The sequence below is a fragment of the Salvelinus fontinalis genome, chromosome 6 (assembly GCF_029448725.1).
Source record: "Salvelinus fontinalis isolate EN_2023a chromosome 6, ASM2944872v1, whole genome shotgun sequence".
Classification (NCBI taxonomy): domain Eukaryota; kingdom Metazoa; phylum Chordata; class Actinopteri; order Salmoniformes; family Salmonidae; genus Salvelinus; species Salvelinus fontinalis.
In genome coordinates, this window is record NC_074670.1 from 37,963,749 (window position 1) to 37,982,496 (window position 18,748).

An 18,748-nucleotide genomic window follows, 5' to 3' on the forward strand; every position below is an offset into this window, starting at 1 on the left:
CTCTCAAAGCACTTCATGATGACAGAAGTGAGTGCTACGGGGCAGTAGTCATTTAGTTCATCTTTGCCTTCTTGGGTACAGGAACAATGGTGGCCGTCTTGAAGCATGTGGGGACAGCAGACTGGGATAGGGAGCGATTGAATATGTGCTGTTATTGTGAAGTGGAAACACATGCAAAGTGTTATGCCACACAAGCCAACAGAACGGGAGCGCCGAGTGCTACAAATCGTCTGTCCTCTATTACAACACTCATTACCTAGTTCCTAACTGCCTCTGGAAGCAACGTCAGTACAAGAACTGTTCGTTGCGAGCTTCATGAAATGGGTTTCAATGGCTGAGCAGCCGCACACAAACCTAAGATCACCATGCGCAATGCCAAGCGTCGGTTGGAGTGGTGCAAAGTTCGCCGCCATTGGACTCTGGAGCAGTGGAAACGCTATCTCTGGAGTGATGAATCATGCTTCACTATCTGGCAGTCCAACAAAGGAATCTGGGTTTTGCGGAAGCCAGAAGAATGCTACCTGCCCGAATTCATAGAGCCAATTGTAAAGTTTGGTGGATTAGTATTAATGGTCTGGGGCTCTTTTTCATGGTTCGGGCCAGGCCCCTTAGTTCCAGTGAAGGGATATCTTAACGCTACAGCAATGACGTTCTAAATGATTCTGTGCTTCCAACTTTGTGGCAACAGTTTGTGGAAGGCCCTTTCCTGTTTCAGCATGACAATACCCCGTGCACAAAGCGAGGTCTATACAGAAATGGTTTGTTGAGATCGGTTTGAAAGAACTTGACTGGCCTGCACAGAGCCCTGACCTCAACCCCATTGAACACCTTTGGGATGAATTGGAACGCCGACTGCGCACCAGGCCTTAATCGCCCAACAACAGTGCCCGACCTCACTAATGATCTCGTGGCTGAATGGAAGCAAGTCCTCGCAGAAAGGTTCCAACATCTAGTGGAAAGCCTTCCCAGAAGAGTGGAGGCTGTTATAGCAGCAAAGGGGGACCAACTCCATATTAGTTCCCATGATTTTGTATTGAGATGTTTGGCGAGTAGATACTTTTGGTCATGTAGTGCATGTGTGTCTGTTTGGTCAAGAATGCATATTTTTTTGTGTTTGAGTGAGTGCAAACATTCACCAACAATGAACGGAGGAATCTATTCCATTGATGATTAATGGAAAGCGGAAACGGCATTATTATTCATCCGTTTTCTATTTTCTCTCTATGTTCCAATTGTATATTTTCCTTTCGAGAGCCTGGGTTTACCAGAACTCAACCCCAGTTACTAACTGACTGAAACAGCAAAACGTGTTTGACAACATATTGTTCCATTCTTTCTCAACAAACTAATACCTGTCCCACCACAACAACAAGTGGAAATGTTTGAGTTGAACAGTTCAAAATATGGCACCCATATTAGGAACACAATCCTCCTTCACCACCTCTTCCCTTCACGCCATCTTATCTCATCACTCTCCAGCTGTTATCGGAGTTGTTTTGGAGAATGGCTTTCCTCAGTAGCTATCTGAGGGCCTCACCAGGCTGTAGTGACTGACAGGGTCTGTGGTGGTTGATTGAGAGGATAGCCAGTTCTATTTACGGGTTAAGTTAAGGGTTGACGCAGGCCGATTATATAGCTAGTCAGTCACACAGCAAATCCACCTGCCGGTTCCCACATTGACCCTGCCAGGAGCTGCAGACCATGTCGATATAATATTTCTTGACATCCAAGCATACAGTGGATAAACAGAAAAGCAGTTCCCTACCCTCTCCTCCTGCTCCTTCTCTCCTCCCCAGCCATCCATGTCCCCAATCGGAAGGTATTTCCATACTCAGTGGCTTGCCCTGTCGGCCCAGGCTTCCTGATCCATTGTCGGCGACATTAATTGCTCATTTGGGCTGGGTTCCATGGAGGGTCTCCATTTCACATATTACACTAGGAGCCTTTGAGCGACCACAGAACTGTGCGAGTAATTATTCTTAATGAGACTGAGTCCATGGGTCATCTCACTCTCTCAGACATGCCTTGACATTTAGCTCTGACACAGACAAGCCCCTAACTGTGTCAGTGCTGCTACTGTGTGGGCCACTGTTTGTTTTAATGCTTGTCCAAATGCACACAATTATTCAAGAGAACAAGTTTGTGTGTGCGTGTATGGGTGGGTACGTGTGCTCCTTCGGGTTCGGGAAAGTGTGGCTGATTGCGTGCGCTTGTGTGCGTGTGCCAGGGGTGTCAAACTCATTCCGTGGAGGGCCTAGTGTCTGCTGGTTTTATTTTTTTCCTTTCAATTAAGACCTAGACAACCAAGTGAGGGGAGTTCCTTACTAATGTAGTGATCTTAATTCATCAATCAAGTACAAGGGAGGAGCGAAAAACCCGCAGACACTTGGCCCTCCATGGAATTATATTGACCAGATACTCAAGTGGCTGCGCTAACAATGAAACGAAATGTCTTCAAAGATGGATGGCAGCCGAGAGGAGGCAAGATGTGGGAGCATTCTAGCTAATGAGAGGGCAGATATGCGCTTGAACAACAAGCATAACGCTTTTTCTCAGTTGCCGGGATGTTTTTTAATTGAACCTTTATTTAACTATGCAAGTCAGTTAGGAACAAATTCTTATTTTCAATGACAACCTACTGTTCCTAGGCTAACTGCCTTGTTCAGGGGCAGAATGACAGATTTTTACTTTGTCAGCTCAGGGATTTGATCTAGCAACCTTTCGGTTACTGGCCCAACACTCTAACCACTAGGCTACCTGCCGGATGTACCTACTACCTAACGTGTCCTACTTACAGTTGAAGTCGGAAGTTTACATACACCTTAGCCAAATAGATTATTGTTTTTCACAATTCCTGACATTTAATCCTGGTAAAAATTCACGTCTTAGGTCAGTTAGGATCACCACTTTATTTTAAGAATGTGAAATTTCAGAATAACATGCTGACAAGACCAGACACGTCGCGTGCGCGAGCGTCGCAAAATAAATGTAGGAATCCATGTTATTCAATTATTGCACCCACACTGCTTGCGAGCGTCTGCGACGCCAAGGGCTAAAATAGAAGTCATTCCTATTTCTGACGCAGCTCACGCTGCAAGTCCTGCCTCTCCCATCTCCTCATTGGTTTATAGAAGCAGGTAACCACGTGCCATCTCCTCATTGGTTATACCCACGTGGGTGATTGAAAGATGAACTGTTTTGCCGGTTGTCGTGGTAATACTATGAAAGTTTAGATGCGATCACCATATAAGTTAAACGATGAAAAAGCCTGGAAGGAGAGAGATGACTAGAAACGATTCGGTTGGCCGTTTTATGTGTGGATTAATTGTCAGAGTAGAAGTCCTTTCAGGTGCATTTCAGGTAAAATAACAACTCTGTTTATATCCCAGGACAAATTAGCTAGCAGCAGCAAGCTAGCTAAATAGGACAAATTAACGTTAGCTAGCAAGTGCAAGCTAACTAGCTAAATTGCCATACATGTTTAATGCTTTTGGACCTGCCCCCAAATTAATGTCATTAGTTCAGAGTTTGTTTTGATATTTTAACCTGCGTGTCGTGATCGCGTTTGGGTTGGGGGGGCAAAATAAATGTATGCACGATAGCGCATGATGGCGCACGCGCACAGCCGGTTTGGGTTCCATGTAATAGTAGAGAGAATGATTTATTTCAACTTTTATTTCTTTCATCACATTCCCAGTGGGTCAGACGTTTACATACACACAATTAGTATTTGGTAGCTTTGTTTTTAAAATGTTTAACTTGGGTCAAATGTTTCGGGTAGCCTTCCACAAGCTTCCCACAATAAGTTGGGTGAATTTTGTCCCATTCCTCCAGACAGAGCTGGTGTAACTGAGTCAGGTTTGTAGGCCTCCTTGCTCACACACACTTTTTCAGTTCTGCCCACACATTTTCTATAGGATTGAGGTCAGGGCTTTGTGATGAACATTCCAATACCTTGACTTTGTTGTTCTTAAGGCATTTTGCCACAACTTTGGAAGTATGCTTGGGGTCATTGTCCATTTGGAAGACCCATTTGCGACCAAGCTTTAACTTCCTGACTGATGTCTTGAGATGTTGCTTCAATATATCCACATAATTTTCCTTTATCAGGATGCCATCTATTTTGTGAAGTGCACTAGTCCTTCCTGCAGCAAAGCACCTCCACAACATGATGCTGCCACCCCCGTGCTTCACGGTTGGGATGATATTCTTCGGCTTGCAAGCCTCCTTCTTTTTCCTCCAAACACAACGTCATTATGGCCAACCAGTTCTATTTTTGTTTTATCAGACCATCTTTGTCCCCATGTGCAGTTGCAAACCGTAGTCTGGCTTTTTTTATGGCGGTTTTGGGGTAGTGGCTGCTTCCTTGCTGAGTGGCCTTTCAGGTTATGTCGATATAGGACTCGTTTTACTGTGGATATAGATACTTTTGTACCTGTTCCCTCCAGCATCTTCACAAGGTCATTTGCTGCTGTTCTGGGATTGATTTTCACTTTTCGCAACAAAGTACGTTCATCTCTAGTAGACAGAACATGTCTCCTTCCTGAGCGGTATGACGGTTGCGTGGTCCCATGGTGTTTATACTTGCGTGCTATTGCTTGTACAGATGAATGTGATACCTTCAGGCATTTGAAAATTGCTCCCAATGATCCAGACTTGTGGAGGTCTACATTTTTTGGAGGTCTTGGCTGATTTATTTAGATTTTCATAATAGATTTTTTAATTACTTTTGATTTTCCCATGATGTCAAGCAAAAAGGCACTGAGTTTGAAGGTAGGCCTTGAAATAAATCCACAGGTACACCTCCAATCGACTCAAATTATGTCAATTAGCCTATCAGAAGCTTCTAAAGCCATGACATAATTTTCCGGAATTTCCCAAGCTGTTTAAAGGCACAGTTAACTTAGTGCATGTAAACTTCTTACCCTCTAGAATTGTGATACAGTGAATTATAAGTGAAATAATCTGTCTGTGAACAATTGTTGGAAAAGTTACTTGTCATGTGCGAAGTAGATGTCCTAACTGACTTGCCAAAACTATAGTTTGTTAACAAGAAATGTGTGAAGTGGTTGAAAAACGAGTTGTAATGACTCCAACCTAAGTGTATGTAAACTTCCGACTTCAACTGTATATCATTACACTCGTAACAACCTAAGCATTACGCAACTTCTATTTGATCAAATAAGACACACGTAGCAAACAAACACATTTTTGTTAATCAAATTCGATGCTCTCTCATTGACCTCCATATAAACTCAGTAAAAAAGAAACTTCCTCACACTGTCAACTGTGTATGTTTTCAGCAAACTTAACATGTGTAAATATTTGTATGAACACAAGATTTAACAACTGAGACATAAACTGAACAAGTTCCACAGACATGTGACATGTAACAGAAATGGAATAATGTGTCCATGAACAAAGGGGGGTTCAAAATCAAAGTAACAGTCAGTATCTGGTGGGGCCACCAGCTGCATTAATTACTGCAGTGCATCTCCTCATGGATTGCACCAGATTTGCCAGTTCTTGCTGTGAGATGTTACCCCACTCTTCCACCTGCAAGTTCCCGGACATTTCTGGGGGGAATGGCACTAGCCCTCACCCTCCGATCCGGGCTCTTCGCTGGCCATGGCAGAACACTGACATCCCTGTCTTGCAGGAAATCATGCACAGAAGACGCAGTATGGCTTGTGGCATTGTCATGCTGGAGGGTCATGTCAGGATGAGCCTGCAGGAAGGGTACCACATGAGGGAGGAGGATGTCTTCCCTGTAACGCACAGCGTTGAGATTGACTGCAATGACAACAAGCTTAGTCCGATGATGCTGTGACACACCGCCCTAGACCACCCTTCACCTCCGAATTGATCCAACTCCAGAGTACAGGCCTTGGTGTAATGCTCATTCCTTCGACGATAAACTCGAATCCGACCATCACCCCTGGTGAGACAAAACTGCGACTCATCAGTGAAGAGCACTTTTTGCCAGTCCTGTCTGGTCCAACGACAGTGGGTTTGTGCCCATAGGTGACGTTGTCTGGTCAGGACCTGCCTTACAACAGGCCTACAAGCCCTCAGCCCAGCCTCTCTCAACCTATTGCGTACAGTCTGAGCACTGATGGAGGGATTGTGCGTTCCTGGTGTAACTCGGGCAGTTGTTGTTGCCATCCTGTACCTGTCCCGCAGGTGTGATCTTCGGATTTAGCGATCCTGTGCAGGTGTTACACGCGGTCTGCCACTTGCGAGGATGATCAGCTGTCCGTCCTGTCACCCTGTAGCGCTGTCTTAGGCGTCTCGCAGTACGGACATTGCAATTTGTTGCCCTGGCCACAGCTGCAGTCCTCATGCCTCTTTGCAGCATTCCTAAGGCACATTCACACAGATGAGGAAGGACCCTGGGCATCTTTCTTTTGGTGTTTTTCAGAGTCAGTAGAAAGGCCTCTTTGGTGTCCTAAGTTTTGATAACTGTGACCTTAATTGCCTACCGTCTGTAAACTGTTAGTGTCCTAACGACCGTTCCACAGGTGCATGTTCATTAATTGTTTGTTTCATTGAACAAGTATGGGAAACAATGTTTAAACCCTTTACAATGAAAATCTGTGAAGTTATTTGGATTTTTACGAATTATCTGTGAAAGACAGGGTCCTGAAAAAGGGAAGTTTCTTTTTTTGCTGAGTTTATAAACTCTTCGCTTGGAGCGAAAAATACAAAAAATGCCACCTGCTGGAGAAGACAGATTTTTGGCCCAGTTATTCCTCTCGCTTCTCCTCTTCCTCTCTGGTTTGACACATGTGGCATGTGCAGTCACACATCTGAGGCTTGATCTCATATAATAATGTCACCACATTATATGAAGCTCGATTCATGTATTTTTAAAAACCTTGCTTCATTTCCAGAGCTTCTAGACTAGTCTCCAATATGTCTCATGGTCAGTTGTATGAGCCACTTAAACAGCTGTATAATGGCCGGTGCAGTCCAACGCCTCGGAGGAGGAGAAACCCTTTATGATGTCAACCACTGGCTCTTAGCAAAATAGAATGTATCTTTCGATTTATGAGGAAGGTAGTAATTCCCGAGCTGGCAGTATTGAGTGTCTGCTCCTCAAGTCATTTAAGTACATACTCAGTCAAGCCTGGAGAAAGGACAGGCACAAAGAGGGAACGTAACTTTATTGAAATATCAAACATTGTTCTTAAACAGCAGAACAAAAGAGAATTGACCTAATCATCATTGAAATTGCATTCAGGGCATGGTGTGTTTTTTGTATGTGTTTTAGCTCTAACACAAGTGTCAATAGGAACTACTACAGTGGTTACATCTGACCAAAAGTGGTTGATGTACTTTAGGCTTTACTGTATTATAATGTACTGATATGTGGCAGTATGGAAAACAACAAATCCATGACTAGTGTAGGCTTTGGGCTGTGACTAGACACACTGTTGGCCTGCTGACAGAAATTGTGTGCATTGACATCAGACCATGGGTCCACTGAAAGTCACAGGTACAATAGATGACATCCAAGCTGTCAACCTCTCAGCCCAAACGTCCCCCGTTATTTATAATAGAATCTGTGTGAAGGCTCCTCGATAGAAATTTTACAAAATAACATTGCTGATTTGAGAAGTGTTCAGGCAAACACTTATCCTGTTCCTCAGATGTTCTGCCAAGAGGAATCTGTGTGTTTGTGTGTTTGTTTTCCTCTCTGTGATGTTGTGCACTGTGTATGCATGCACTCTAAACTGTGTTGTCCCAGAGTCATTAGCTCCAAGTTCAGTTGAGACCAAACCCAATAATGTTATATATTTTTTTTTAAAGAAAATCTGCAAAGGTTTGAAAATGTGCCTGCGGTTAGTACGACGTCAAGAACTATGCTTTTCTACTTCACTCTCTCTGCGTCCATGTGATCAAACCCCTCAACCAGATTTAAAAGTGCCAATTCCTTGAAAAAGCTGTACATTTTGACCAAGCCCTCGTGGGGTGCGTTCCAAAACACAGAAGTTGCACCACAATTTCAATTCCATCCCAGCAGTGACAGGATCTGGTGTGTTCAGCAGACTTGTATTTTATTATGCACATATGTAAAAATACATCCAGAGAGTCTAAAACACACTGCCTACCACAGCTACACACACGCTGATCCCTCTATGGGGCGGTGGCAGCACCTCTATGGATAAGTGGAGACTGGTGTCACTTTAAATCGGAGGTTGGGCTCATTGTAATGGCTGGAATGGAATGGAAACCATGTTTTTGACCTGATACCTTTCCATTTATTCTATTTCAGCCATAACAATGAGCATATCCTCTTATTTCTCCCTCCACCAGACTCTGTGAGAGAGGAGGGGCAACAGTGGCAACAGCCGATTCACAGATCCAGTAGTGTTCAAGGTCACTACCCAGATGTTAAACATGTGTGTTTATCGAGATCCCCGTCTGGAGGTCAGGGTTGTGGTAAAGGTCAAAGTTTGTGGTCGTCAGACAGAGCCTGGTCTCATGGCTGCAGTGTGTATCTTCACGGGGACGGACATCACAGCAGAATGTGAGCAGACAGTCAGAACATCAGATCAGCCAATAGGGTTCATACTTGAGGGAAACCCCCCCCCCCCATCCAGAGCAAACACTGGGATAGGACAGATCATGCAGTAGCCTGAGTATCATCACTCCAGGGATTCTGAAGAGGGATGGATGGAAATGTCCCTGTTTATACAAACTTAGGCTAAAAGTTCAAAGGACGTTTCACCAGGGCAGTCTCAGCCGGTAATGTTGAATGTAAAGGGGATAGCAGGGTTGTAGAACATACATTTTAAGTAGGTCATGAGATCTGTGGTTTAAACCATTCTTCCTCCAGTTACTGCTGACTTTAGACTTGAACTGGACTTTGAACTGTTTGGAATGTAGGCCCAGCATTCCACAGACTATAGACTTGTAGACTTAGAATAACTATTATAAAAACATTTTTTACACAAAGTTCATTTGTAATGTGAAGTGGATCAATTAAAGTTCAATCAAAGACAAAATACATACACTCAAGTACACCGTTTATAGTCAAGACATACAGTAGCACGATTAATTTTGAGTAGTTGGGACCAGAGGGCTTACCGTATACGGTAAGGTCAGACAGTCTTTCTCATCCAGTAGTCCTACAGAAGCTGGCCCACAGTGGCCTTAAATAGTGGTCTGTGGTGTTATTGTGGTTTAATGGTCTAACAGATCCCCCTACCGTGCTCTGGTGTTATGATGATGGTCTAACAGATGTCCCTCCTATGGTTCTGTGTGTTTTAGGGCATGGCCTTCTCCTTGGAGGAACGTCTCCAGCTGGGGATCCACGGCCTGCTGCCTCCCTGCTTCCTCAGCCAGGACGTTCAGCTCCTCCGTGTCCTCAAGAACTACGAGATGAAGAGGGACGACCTGGACAGGTGAGACTGAGATCCTGTGTGCGTCTGTCTCGTCTGTCCTCTCCGCGCAGGGAGAGAAAGATCACACACCTGGAAGCCTTCAAAGAGACTGAGATCTAAGGGAAGGATTACTGACTAGTCCTCTGAGCTCTTTATTCAACCCATCCTAGCACCCTACTGGTTACTGAACAAACAGCTACTACTTTTTTCACAATTTCTATGGCTTCATTCTTCCTTGTCCTCCTCTTACTTCTTCACAGCATTTTACATGTCTTCTTTAAGACATAAAATAAATGCTGATTTCAGTCTCTACTGCAGCTGATTAGGGTCACAAAGGTTTAGCATTATGTAATGCTGCATTGCTTATGTCCCAGGCTGATTTCTTTGATCATTGGCAACTCGGTCATTGATACCACATGCACGTAGTTAGTCATGCAGAGGGAATTTAACATTTTGAATCATGGGGGTGGGTGTACCATATTCTCTGTGTTGATTTCTCTGTTTTAAAGGAAAATTCCACCGAAAAACTATATTTTGGTATTTCTTTCATCAGTCCATTGTTGACATAGTCCCAAAATGTTTTGCTTGTCAGCAATCAAGATTTCAAGATATGTTACTTTCAAAATATAGAAATCATCCCCGTATTATGTATTTTGCATCCTATGACACAAAACACAGCTTCATATCATGCACAATGCATCATACATGGATGATTTCTTTATTTTGAAAGTTACATTTGGCATGGTAGTGTATGTATGTGCTCGTCGAACATTTCATTCCAAAAATCAGGGGCCTTAATATGAAGTTGGTCCCCCCCTTTGCTGCTATAATAGCCTCCACTCTTCTGGGAAGGCTTTCCACTAGATGTTGGAACATTGCTGCGGGGACTTGCTTCCATTCAGCAACAAGAGCATTAGTGAGGTCAGGCACTGATGTTGGACTATTAGGCCTGGCTGGTAGTCAGCGTTCCAATTCATCCCAAAGGTGTTCGATGGGGTTGAGGTCAGGGCTCTGTGCAGGCCAGTCAAGTTCTTCAACACAGATCTCGACAAACCATTTTTCTGTATGGGCCTTGCTTTGTCCTCGGGGGCAATGTCATGCTGAAACTCCGCTATGCAATCTGGTTTCAGAGTTGGTCATGGGTGCACCTCAGCCACGCTCAAGGTCCTAAATGATATCATAACCGCCATCGATAAGAGACATTGCTGTGCAGCCGTATTCATCGACCTGGCCAAGGCTTTCGACTCCGTCAATCACCACATTCTTATTGGCAGACTCGACAGCCTTGGTTTCTCAAATGACTGCCTCGCCTGGTTTATCAACTACTTCTCTGATAGAGTTCAGTGTGTCAAATCGGAGGGCCTGTTGTCCGGACCTCTGGCATTCTCTATGGGGGTGCCACAGGGTTCAATTCTCGGGCCGACTCTTCTCTGTATACGTCAAGGATGTCGCTCTTGCTGCTGGTGATTCTCTGATCCACCTCTACGCAGACGACACCATTCTTTATACTTCGGCCCCTCTTTGGACACTGTTAACTAACCTCCAGACAAGCTTCAATGCCATACAACTCCCCTTCCGTGGCCTCCAACTGCTCTTAAATGCAAGTAAAACTAAATGCATGCTATTCAATCGATCACTGCCAGCACCTGCCCGCCCGTCCAGCAACACTACTCTGGACGGCTCTGACTTAGAATACGTGGACAACTACAAATACCTAGGTGTCTGGTTAGACTGTAAGCTCTCCTTCCAGACTCACATTTAGCATCTCCAATCCAAAATTAAATCTAGAATCGGCTTCCTATATCGCAACAAAGCATCCTTCACTCATGTTCCAAACATACCCTCGTAAAACTGACCACCCTACCGATCCTCGACCTCGGCGACGTCATCTATAAAATAGCCTCCAACACTCTACTCAACAAATTGGATGCAGTTTATCACAGTGCCATCCGTTTTGTCACCAAAGCCCCATACACTACCCACCACTGCGACCTGTACGCTCTCGTTGGTTGGCCCTCGCTTCATACTCGTCGCCAAACCCACAGGTTATCTACAAGTGTCTGCTAGGTAAAGCCCCGCCTTATCTCAGCTCACTGGTCACCATAGCAGCACCCCCTCGTAGCACACGTTCCAGCAGGTATATCTCACTGGTCACCACCAAAGCCAATTCCTACTTTGGTCGCCTTCCAGTTAAAGTATTTTTACTTAAGTAGAATTTTACCAGGTGACTTACTTGAGTCATTTTCTATTAAGGCATCTTTACTTTTACTCAAGTATGACAGTTGGGTACTTTTTCCACCACTACTTTTATCCCACTTGATTTTCCAGCGTGGTAGTATGATGACTAAGAGGTACGGTTGCTATACTGTACCACACCAATCCTCCAAAACAGCAATTAGCGTGTTTTATTCCCTTTCCCATGCCCTTTCAATGTCATCAACAATTTGTCTCATGGCATGGGAACACTTTATTAGAGCTGGTGTTCGCCCTGCCTGTCCTCATGCCTCTGGCCATAGTATTTCCATTGCAGTCTGGGCCTTACTTTTTTCTCAAGCTTTCTGTGGTATTTACTGGACCCGACCATGTCACTTTATTTTTGCATGCCGGTTGCTCAAAACGCTCACAAAACGATACATGCCATTCTATTCCAAGCAGCAGATATTTACTGTTTTTACTACTCCCCAAAGCAGAGCTTCATTCTGGTGTCTGGACATTGATAAAGCAGGCTGGATTCTGGACATCACTGGCTTTAAGCCCAAATATGTCTATGATAACAGAGATGGTGGCCTAGGCTGGATTTATTGGGGAAATCCTCTTCTATGCACAAAGACACAGTGGGAGAGATAAAGAGAAGGACTCACGAAAATTAAAATGTCATAGGGGTCAACTCTTAAAATGTCAATTTCAGATTTTTTACCTGATGCATGTGATATGCTACCTAGCAGTTTAAAGAAATATCATAAAAACCAACTGGCAAGAGTGTCAAGAATCATAAAGAATCATGAATTTGGATGGAGAAAGAAGGGGGTTGAAAGAGGGACATTTTTTATTTTCCCATGCCAAGTTTTAGCAGAGTTTCACACGCTTGTTAACACAGCCCAAACACTATCTGAAAAAAAGTGTGTGTGTGTGACTGTGATATGCTTTCAGGCCGAGAGAGCCACAACTGGCTCAAGTTGTAGTCGCTAGTGGAAAAGACAACTAGATAAGTGAAATCAAAATAATCATATGGGTCTAGGCCACCTAGACTGAAATACCATATTTTACTGACAATATACATTTTGTGCCACCCCGTTTCCTAGTGGCATGTGAGTGGTACAACCCTAGCTTGACACTGTCTTGACATGGCCTCAAAGTCACATCACCAATTACACAATGTTGGGCACCAATAAGTTGGTCTCTTTCTGTGTCCCTAGTTCGTGACTGAATTGTGGTGTTATGGCAGAATTTCCAAATTTGGCCTGTGGGTGGTTTTATTTGGCCCCCCTGAGCAAATTCTTTAAAAACATTTTATGTATTTTTTATTGTTGGACATAAAATACTGTAAAAACACCAGGGAATCAGCTCCAAGTGATTTTACTTTGGGAAATCTGTTCCCAAGTATTCCCATGCATAATAGACAGGCAGGCAAGTGATCGTACACAAATATAAGCAAGGTAAAATGAAATTATCATGTTTTAGCCAAATATTATATCTGTTTGGGCTTCTTGCGGTCAATTTGCAGTGTACAAATTATTTGTAATTATGTTCCGGCCCCCTTGAGTGGATACTCAAAAGAAAATCATCCCGTGTCTGAATCTAGTGGATGGTCCCTGTGGTATGATGTAAGCCATGACTTGATCTGGCTGGAACACCATCAACCTTTTTTTTAAAGAGATTGTTAACACCTTGTATCCAATGACCATGTGGGAGAAGGCCATGCATACTTCCTATCATCCCAACAAGAGGGACAATATACCATATTTTATGGGAAGCTTTCTTATTTCTTGAGAGCCTGTGGAGTGGGCCAGTAATTAATGTGGGTCCCCCTGTCAATGTTTGATCATAACAAGGAGCTTGTGTAGGATATCTAATGCGTGTTTCTGTGCGCTGTGTATTTTTCTAAGCATTTGTAACATAAGCAACAGTTACTCTAAGTCCCTCTAAAGTCTGTTTTGCATGCACAGTTTAGGAATCAGTGTTAAAGATTTTCACCTTTTCCCTCACCCCTCCTCCTCTGCCATTCTCAGATATGTGTTTCTGATGGGGCTCCAGGACAGGAATGAGAAGCTGTTCTACCGTGTGCTGACGTCCGACACAGAGAGGTTCATGCCTATTGTTTACACCCCCACCGTGGGCCTGGCCTGCCAGATGTATGGCCTTGCCTTCAGGAGACCCAGGTGAGAGAGAAACACACACACATGGATGTATGCACACACACATGGGAGCACTAACACACACCACATGCATGCACACACACACACACACACACACACACTGAATAGGCCTAATGGATATACTGTCACACACACACACACACACACTTGCTGCTCGTGGCCAGCCTTAACATTGTTTTAAGATTTTACCATCAATTGTCAAATAATTTAGATGCATTCTTATGAAACAAATATGTTGGACTTGGCGCCTGTTGCAACAAACTCTCAATCAAAATCAGAGGCTGGGGCGGGTCTGTGTCGAGTTGGGTTCTGCGAGTCCTTGGGCAGCTTAGGCCAGTATAAGAAGTTACAGTGTACAGTTCACCTTGAATGGACTTGGCATTGCATAAAGCAGGACTTGCCTCTTCGGTCTGCTCAGTTATCTGTGTGTTTCTCCTCAAACAATTAGGTCCACGTCTCTGTCACCACTAAACTCCCTCATTAGAGTCATAATGGAGATCAAATGAATATAACACACATTCAGACAATGTCAAGGAGCTGATCATGCTTGACTTGGCTTTAACATATCTAGACTGTGTTGTGAAGATGTCAGGTGTTGGGTTTGTTTTGAGTCTTAGACATTAGAACTAACATGGTCCAAGAAACGCCACCGAGAGTATTGTTCTGTAGTCAACTACTGAGGGAGAGGGAGAAGGATGTTGAAGTTATATTGTCTAGTACCTCTCAGTTATAAACACTCTTTATAGACCCTCTCACGCTCTCCTCTCACTCTCTCGTCAGTCACTCTGTCAGTCAGTCACAGACTGACACACTGTGTGCATTCCAAATGGCACCTTATTCAATATATAGTGCACAACTCTTCTTTCTTTTTTTTTACCAGGGCCCATATGGACTATATAGGGAATAGGGTGCCATTTGGGAGTCACTCACTCATATCCTCAGTGAACTTTTCCTTGCAGGTCTCAAAAACCCCAAATAAACTGATCATGTCCAGGGATGCTTTTGATTAGTAGCGAATGCTAAATCCAAAGCTGTTTTATTTGAAATGCTTACCTTGGGCACATTTTTAAAATGTGTTTGTAAACCTAAGTGCACACTCCCACATACTTGGAGTTATACAACCCCCTTTCCCACAATTTCCCCAGAGCAAGTATGTGGAAAATATGTCTAGCATACTCCTAGCTCCCCTACCTCTGACACTGGGCTAGAGGAGTGATCTTATATCTCCCTGCAGACCCACAATGCAGTGGGCCAAGACGCACTGCGAGCTGCAGAGGCCGGGGGTGGGGAATTTGGGACTGGTAGACGTGGGTCAGTTAGCAGCAGGCTCTGTAGACTCCACAAACCTGGTCCTTAGCAGTCCCAGACCCAGGCCTCTCCCCTGCATCCCATTGCGTTACCCTTCCCCCAACCCTAACCATAAACCTTTAACCTTAAACCCTAGCCTAGCTAGCGTTAACCACCTAGCTAAAGTTAGCGTTAGCCACCTAGCAAAGGTTAGCCACAACAGTTTGGAATTCGTTACATATCATACATTTTGTAAATTTGTAACATATTGTACGAATTGCAATTCGTAACATATCATGTGATTGTAAATCTGAACATATCATACAAAATGGATGATACCTACTGTACCATACATACCATACGAAACGTAACATATCATACGAATTGGAGTGTCCCCGGATTTGCATTGAATATGTTACGTCTACCCCTGATTGGTTGAACTCACAGCCTAGATTCACAGGGGGGACACTCACATTCGGGGAGCTCGAGCATGCATGTACTGTATATAGATCACATAGCCTCTGAGTGCCTTTTCTATGGTCAACTGGTCTTTATAGGGACAATTTAGCCTTCTCTATTATCACAGCAATACTCTGTCAAAGCTTTTGGAAATGAGAGGCCTTGAAGATAAATACACTACATGACCAAAAGTATGTGTACTCCTGCTCGTCGAACATCTCATTTCAAAATCATGGCCATTAATATGGAGTTGATCCCCACTTTTCTGATATAACAGCCTCTACTCTTCTGGGAAGGCTTTCTACTAGATGTTGGAACATTGCTGCTAGGACTTGCTTCCATTCAGCCACAAGACTATTAGCCTACTGATGTTGGGCTATTAGGCCTGGCTGGCAGTCGGCGTTCCAATTCATCCTAAAGGTGTTCGATGTTTGGGGTCAGGTCTCTGTGCAGGCCAGTCAAGTTCTTCCACACAGATCTCGACAAACCATTTCTGTATGGATCTCGCTTTGTGCACAGGGGCATATCATGCTGAAACAGAGAAGGGCCTTCCCCAAACTGAATATAATTGGCTAGAATGTCATTGTATGCTGTATCATTAAGATTTCCCTTCACTGGAACTAAGGGGCCTAGCCCGAACCATGAAAAACAGCCCCAGACCATTATTCCTCCTGCACCAAACTTTACAGTTGGCACTATGCATTGGGACAGGTAGCATTCTCCTGGCATCCGCCAAACCCAGATTTTTTTGACGGGACTGCCAGATGGTGAAGCGTGATTCATCACTCCAGAGAACACGTTTCCGCTGCACCAGAGTCCAACGGCGGCGAGCTTTACAATAATGCCAATGATTGACAAAGCTGTAAGATAATTAGACTTACATAGTGGAGAGGAGAGCCTATGATTTAAACCAAAAGGCGAGATATAAAAGGCCATTATTAACATACAGTATAAATGGCTATGCTGTCTTAATGACAGACATGAGATGAAGTTGCCACTGTGCTACCTCAGAGTCTGAAGGGGAAACATGTGCTTGATGAAGCGCCTCAGTCCCCCGGGTAGAGGCTTAAGTGTTGTGATCCAACAATCAGGCCCACACACAGTGCTGGTGTAAGCGTGTAAGAGGAGAGTGTTTGAATCGATGAGCATGTAGTCTAAGTAGCTAAGTAGAAAATTGCCCTCTTGGATGTTTAATCCACGAGATCATTCGACTGGGACAAGTCTTTGATAGCTGGATTGAGTAACTGCCACATTGGTTAAATCCTTTTATATGCATGCATTTGAGAAGTTAATCATGTGATCTATTTTATGACCATGCCATAACTATGTTCCATCACATATCATGAAGGAAACAGAATTGTTGCATTGTAAATTATACAATCAGACTTTATAAAGAAAGAGAGCGGGAATGGGGGGGGCGTGGCAAAACATTTGGGATTAATTACCTCAGACTTTGAGGACCTTGTAAAACAATTTAGAGTTTATGTCTTTGGGTCTGCTTGGTAAAAAGTTTGGCGCCAAAATAAGCAAAAGACCTTGAATATTACCTCTCCTTTTTCTCTACACTAACCTTTGTGATAATAAATGAATTCCCGCTGCAGGTATTACCTGACTTGAAACCATAGTCCCTCTCTCTCAGTTTATTCAGGAGACATGCACTGTGGTCAACTGGAATATCCTTTCCTATTTCATTACAGGTTTTCAATTTGAACCTGCATCTCTCTTGCTGTATGTGTATTGGAGCACTTATGACAGGATTTGGGAGGATTAACTCTTACAGTATTGTGTGTGAGAACTCCTAGTCACTATAGGACCTTGTGGGTGTAGCCATGCTACTTGGCCTAATAGAAGACACCTTGTAGATGTTTGGATAAGCAGGGCTCTCCTCTCCAGTGTTCTGGATTCTAATAGGGTCAGTGTGCTCACACACAGCATCAGGTCATCAGACTGAAACTCCCTCTCACCCTCTGGCCAAGCTTTATCTGGAACGGAGCTATGCTGAACAATCACCTCCTCCGCTCCAATCCAGCCATCTCATCCCCCTCCCCATTTCTTTCTCCTCTGGGGGAGGATAAGTTAGGATCTGGCTCACACTTCTGTCTCTCTCTGTCTCTCTGTCTCTCTGTCTCTCTGTCTCTCTGTCTCTCTGTCTCTCTGTCTCTCTGTCTCTCTGTCTCTCTGTCTCTCTGTCTCTCTGTCTCTGTGTGTGTCACCCTCCCCCAGAGAGAGAGAGAGAGAGAGAGAAAGACTGGCTCACAGGAATGCTGGACAAACAGGCTATAGGGGAGAACTAAAGTGATTTAGTGATTGACTGCTTCACTGTTTACAGTCATTCCAATAATCACATTTAATTTTCAAGCACACTTTAACTCTACACTCAATATGGTCTAAACATGTCAATGCTTAGCAAACCTTCAACAATGGATTGATTTACTGAAGACTAGCTCCCAGGTTAGTTCAGCGTCATCATTCTATATATCAATTCTAAATATAGTAATTTTTATATTTTATTGGATTCAGAAGTGGAACCATAAAGCATCAAGTAGGGAGAAGTTAAATACATTGCTTTATGAAATACTCTGTGTTGGCACATCTCGGCTACTTTAAACTAACTTTATTGTGTGTACGTTTTTAATGATCTTTTTTGGCCAAATCATTTTGACTGTGGAAGGGCATGAGATAATACGATTTAGAGCAAGATTGAGAATTCAAGAAAATATTGAGTTTATATCTCTCGTGTGCATTGATGCGTACTTGCATATGTGTGTGTGCTGCAGTGACGCCAGAGCAGATGTTGGCGGAGTGTTTAGGAAGGAGGGGCGCCAGTGCTGTGCGGCCCCGTTCTTCTGTGGCTTTTTAAAGGCCAGCTGTGTGTGTGTGTGTGGGATTTAACACACGACCACACGCATGTTACACGTATGACCGGGGATTCGGGACCACTGCAAGCAAGCAGAAACATCTTAACACAAAGCATTTGTCTCTTCACGGAACAGGTTCGCTGCTGGTTTGTTGAATCCAGCTTTGTTTCCCCTAGGGTGAATGGGAAAAACCCAAAACGAAAAGCCCCACTCGTGTTCCAACTCCCAACCTTATTGGCACAGCATCATCTGCAGTCTCTGTCTCTCTTTCTCCTTTCTCTCCAAGCCAGGCTAAAAACCCATGTTGCCAATCTGAGGAATTCATCTATATATCAGGAGCATGAAATGTCATATGCAACACAATTTAATGTATATAAAG

At 43.8% G+C, this 18,748-nt stretch overlaps 1 protein-coding gene across 1 annotated transcript in view; it reads left to right on the forward strand.

Annotated features, from left to right (window-relative positions):
* Positions 1–18,748, forward strand: part of LOC129857790 (NADP-dependent malic enzyme-like) — a 117,907-nt gene that overhangs the window by 31,430 nt on the left and 67,729 nt on the right. Inside the window, exons 2-3 of the mRNA XM_055926363.1 lie at positions 9,277–9,410; positions 13,619–13,768. Coding sequence (XP_055782338.1) covers positions 9,277–9,410; positions 13,619–13,768 — 284 coding nt within the window. The remainder of the gene's footprint in view (positions 1–9,276; positions 9,411–13,618; positions 13,769–18,748) is intronic.